Raw genomic sequence first — 5,313 nt, forward strand, 5'->3', positions numbered from 1 at the left:
AGTTGTGGGAGAGTGAGGGATGGAGGTTAGAAGGGGGTGTCTGTGGACTGGAGTTGTGGGAGAGTGAGGGATGGAGGTTAGAAGGGGGTGTCTGTACTACTGGAGTTGTGGGAGAGTGAGGGACGGAGGTTAGAAGGGGGTGTCTGTGGCCTCCACAGGAGATGCGGGCAGTAGAGAAGAAAGAGTGCAGCGGGTGTTCAGTTGCAGCATTAGGGACAAGCCTGGGGGATTGCATGTGGAAGAACACCGAGCCTTTAATTTTAAGATATTTCATTTCAAAGAACGAAAGATACTTTTAAAAAGAAAAAAAGAGAGAGATGACATGTTCTTACATCCCCTTTACCTTCCAACAGCCTCCATTTCTGGTAAACACTTTTCCCACATTGACTGGTTCTCTCCATCCCTGAGTCTGTATTAATTATGATCTGTGAACAAAAAATGACAATTATCTGTTTTTTACTTAATATCCATCTTCTTTATTCAGAAGTGCAAATGCTGACTGATGTGATGTATGCTTGGTTCAGTTTGAAGCTTTATCTCCTGGTGCTCATCATCTGGGTGGATTCCTTCATTGGTCACACAGGTCCTCTTGCAAGGATGCAGGAGCATAGAGCTGGACTGCTGGGATGGAGATGACGGCATGCCCATTATTTATCATGGACATACACTGACGACCAAGATCCCCTTCAAGGTAATGCTTCCCATCAGATCTCAGGGACATTATCTTCATTAAGTAAATCACTCTACAAATTACACCTTAAGTTCTTGTGATAGCTCTGAAAGACCTTCAGAGTGTTTGCGATACTGTGTGGGGGGGGGGGGGTGTGAACAGGTCTGTTCTTTCTGGGATTTGATCAAGAACTCCTAGCCGGGTGGTGGTGGAACACACCTTTAATCCCAGCACTCGGGAAGCAGAGACAGGTGGATCTCTTCGTGGCCAGCCTAATCTACACATATTAAAAGATATGGTGTGTGTCATATTGTTACAAATACAGTATTAACTGTTTCAATGTGTCTTGGGCTTTATTATATTGTATGCTATAACAAAAACAATGTCTCTTACTAGGTCCAGGACAGTGGGAATTGTTATACAGAGAAACCCTGTCTCAAAAAAACAAAAACCACTGGGCGGTGGTGGCGCACGCCTTTAATCCCAGCACTCGGGAGGCAGAGGCAGGCGGATCTCTGTGAGTTTGAGACCAGCCTGGTCTACAAGAGCTAGTTCCAGGACAGGCTCCAAAGCCACAGAGAAACCCTGTCTTGAAAAACCAAAAAAAAAAAAAAAACCAAACAAACAAAACAAAACAAAAAAAACTATTATGAAATCCCTATGTAACTATAGTTTTTATAACTGTTACCTCATGTTGGTACATATTGTTGCTATTTATTTTCACATGATATAATGATAAATAAAGACAGAGATCGTTCTCTTCCTAGAGAAATTAAAGGCCAGTTATTCTGCTATCTTGGCTGACAAAGGAAATTATCATGAAGATGTCCTGATGCCAAGAGATGATTAAGTAATCACCATTAGAAAGTAACAAGAACCAGTTCCACCTGGGAAGATGGATTATCTTGGACAATTGGCCTTATTGGATTATTTTATATTCTACATAGCTTATTAGTTTAGCTATGCAGTTGCTCCTCCCTCAGAGGGTCTTAAGCTACCTAACATCATTTTTCTCTGAGCTAGAGCAAGGTTGGGAAGGAATATTACCATTATATGGGGTAGTAGCTAAAATGTATTTTTTAAACTCATTTTCTATTTGTCATTCATAAAGCTCTTGCACTGTATTTTGGTGAAGGTTTATGTTTATCATTACAAGTTATGGTGTAGGCCATATTGCTACATATAGAGTTTTAACTGTTTCAGTGTGTCTCGGGCTTTATTATATTGTATGCTATAACAAAAACAATGTCTTAAGGTATTCTTTCTTGATGTGTACTAGGTCTTTTTTTCAGTTCAGCATAGTAACAGCTGTTCCTTGTAGTATAGAAACAAGGCTCAATATTTGATGTTTTTATATAAAACATCCTAGTCTTTCGTTTAGTGTTTGTAAATTTAGCTATGGGTTCTCAATCTATGGACTCAACCATACAACTATATGTATGTATATGTTTGATATATATATCCAAAAGTGGGGTAAAATTATGTCTGTAGTGAATTTGTAGACATTTTTTCTTGTCATCATTTGGAAATAATATGTTCACATTATACTGGGGATTCTACATATATAGGGATTATTTGAAGTACATAGGAAGATATATTTATAAAGATTATATGTAAATATTATGCCATTTTTATATGAGATCTGTGTATCATATAGATTCTAGTATCTGCAGAGGTACTGGAATTATTCTCCCACAGATCTAGAGAGGCACCTATACTTTTGAAAAGATGAAAACTGCTTTTGTCCAGAATCTACAGAATGCGACAATTAAGACACTTTCTATGGCTCAGTACCAGATTTCTGACTACCCTGAACAGACACCTGACTCTAAGGAGCTTGTCTGGCTCTTACAGGAAGTGGTGGAAGCCATCGATCGCAGTGCCTTCATCACCTCCGACCTCCCAATTATCATATCCATTGAGAACCACTGCTCACTGCCTCAACAACGAAAGATGGCAGAAATCTTCAAGGTGAGCTTCCTCCAAGACACCATTGTCTTTCAGTTGGTGGTGGTATTTATATAGGACAGATGTGGACCACAACACAGTTGGACTTTAGCCATGAGGCATATTCTGTAAAGACCTGAAAAAAATTGGCACTGCTCAGAGAGCTTAGGCTTTTTTTCTAGAATGGTCCTTTTTTCAATATATTGTTTTCTGGTGTCCTGACCCTTTCCAAGCCTCAGGAGGTAAAGGTAGAGCATCTCTCCAGTACACCTATAATACAAATGGTCACCTGGCAATCGTATGTGGAAAAACTGAAACTGTTTCCAGGAAAGTCACATATTCTTGTGACCCACACTGTATCATAGTGATCCAAGTGGGCAAGTTAGACGGTTCAGAACACTTTCTGTGTTAATAGTAAGCTTCTTTATACAAGGGAAACGTAATGCAGACAGTTAAGGAGCAGATATTCCACAAGACACCCCCTTCTCCAGTGGGAGAAGCACTTGTAGAAATGGACCTCTCACAAAAGGAGCACTAACAGAAACGTCCTCCAATATGAATACCAGCAAAACCTTGGCTTTTCATATTGCCTTAGCCTGCACTTGGAAATTTTTGTTTTTGCTTGTTTAAAAATAGCTAGAAATAAAAATCGCCATATTTTCTATCCTTATCTTGAGTGATCACCCTGTGTCTACCTTCCACCCACGATCTCCTTAAGAGAGACAGTCTTCTTTGGAGACCAGTGCTCATAAGTCCTTGTGAAAATGGTATCTATTTTTCATTCATTGTTGGAACAAATCCTCCCTGTTGCCTCTTGTCTCTTCTCTTCACTTAGAACGAAACCATATTTTGCAAAACCACAGCCACTCATCAAATTTCTGCTTGCTTTCTTCTTGAATGCATTAGACTCTGGAACATTTTCCTAAGTCATCACAGCTGGCTCCCTCTACAGTCTGACCTAGGCCTTCCCCCTTGCCCTGAACACATCCCCCGTCCTTCCGGCAGGAAACTGCCAGGAGAATAAACAACCTCTTCTTAGTTCCTTTTCCTGGGGTTTCTCAAACAGCTCAACTAAAAGGAGCTATCCAGTACATTTAGGGGATGTAAATGTATTTATCAAGTAGCGGTAGACGGCGTTGATGGTGTGTTTCCCTTTGTGCTTTGTAGAGTGTCTTTGGAGAAAAGCTGGTGGCTAAATTCCTATTCGAGACCGATTTCTCAGATGACCCAATGCTTCCCTCACCTGACCAACTTAGGAGGAAAGTGCTTCTTAAAAACAAGAAGCTAAAGGCCCATCAGACGCCAGTTGACATCCTAAAACAAAAGGTAACCCTCCCTGGTTAAGCAGGTTAGGAATATGCCATGGGCTTGGGACAAGGAAATTAATGTCATTCAGACTTTTCAAATGATCTGCTGCATAGCTGTGAACCTTGAGATCCTTTAACTGATACACTTGATTTGGGGAGTTCCAATTCATACACCGATAGATTCTCTCCTCCCACTAACCTCAAGTTTTATTTTGTAAATTGTACCCACGTGAAATGTACCTCCGTTGTTTAATTCGTTCTAAGTGGGTTGGTGTGACTCCTGCCTCAGCCTCTTGAATATTGAACTGAAGGTGTGTGCTCCCAAGCCTACCTATACGTCCCTAAGACCGTTAAAAAATCTTATCACAAGTTAAAACATTTATAGGATATAATTCCTATATCCTGAAGGCCAGCAAGAGTTGTGCCGCCAGTCACCTTCAGGAGCCAGGCGGGAAGACCAGTGTAAGAAGGCTCTGGGAAGATGACAGATAGAAGGACTGAGGACAGCGTGTATGCCCCTGCAATTGAACAGCCCTAATCAAATTATTATAAAATAATAATTGAAAATATTAACTCCATTGAGCACCCGTGGTGTGTCCATGTAATTCTAACAACTAAGAAAGCTGGGACAGAATGGTTGTCAGCCCAAGAACTGGGGATTAACCTGAGAAACACAATGACACCCCTGTCTCTTTTAAAAAGAAAGATGTACTAGCCCAGTGGTTCTCAACCTGTGGGTCGACCCCTTTGGCAAACGTTTGTTTCAAAATATATATATATATATATTTGTATTACAATTCATCACAGTAGTAAAATTGCAGTTATGAAGTAGCAACAAAAATAATTGTATGATCGAGGTCACCACGACATGAAGAACGGCTTTAAAGGGTCACAGCATTAGGAGGGTTGAGAACCACTGCGCAAGCCAGAAAACTGTTTTGGAGATGAAGCTCCCCAAGGCCTGAAAGCTTCAAACCTTCTCTACGAGCACCTCACTCTAAGGCTTCTCCAGGAGGCTGGGCATTTCCTTCAGTCCCGCAAGCTCTGAGAACTGCACATGGGCTTTGTAGATGTTGGCATGTGTATATGTACTAACTGGCCTGCCTTAAATGCCCGAGACGGGCCTCCTAGCAGGGGATGCTGTTGCTTCCAGAGCGCTGTTCCAGAAGACAATTTCCTTTCCTCTTCCTTCTTCTCAACTTTTGTTTGTTTTACATTTTACTTTATTTAAAAAAAAATGGGGATAAAAGGAGAAAGGAGCATAGGAGTAGGTTAGAAGCAGCAGTTCATATAGAAGGATGACTAAGTACAGTGTGACCTAGATCATCACAGATGGTATGTGTATAAAAGGAAATCTTAGAGAATGCTGCATACTGTTCCACTGAAGGA

At 40.9% G+C, this 5,313-nt stretch overlaps 1 protein-coding gene across 1 annotated transcript in view; it reads left to right on the forward strand.

The window, feature by feature from the left end:
* Positions 1–5,313, forward strand: part of Plce1 (phospholipase C epsilon 1) — a 284,672-nt gene that overhangs the window by 237,313 nt on the left and 42,046 nt on the right. The window contains exons 18-20 of the mRNA XM_026781331.1: positions 584–691; positions 2,525–2,641; positions 3,785–3,943. Coding sequence (XP_026637132.1) covers positions 584–691; positions 2,525–2,641; positions 3,785–3,943 — 384 coding nt within the window. The remainder of the gene's footprint in view (positions 1–583; positions 692–2,524; positions 2,642–3,784; positions 3,944–5,313) is intronic.

Source organism: Microtus ochrogaster, chromosome 8 (assembly GCF_000317375.1).
Source record: "Microtus ochrogaster isolate Prairie Vole_2 chromosome 8, MicOch1.0, whole genome shotgun sequence".
NCBI lineage: Eukaryota > Metazoa > Chordata > Mammalia > Rodentia > Cricetidae > Microtus > Microtus ochrogaster.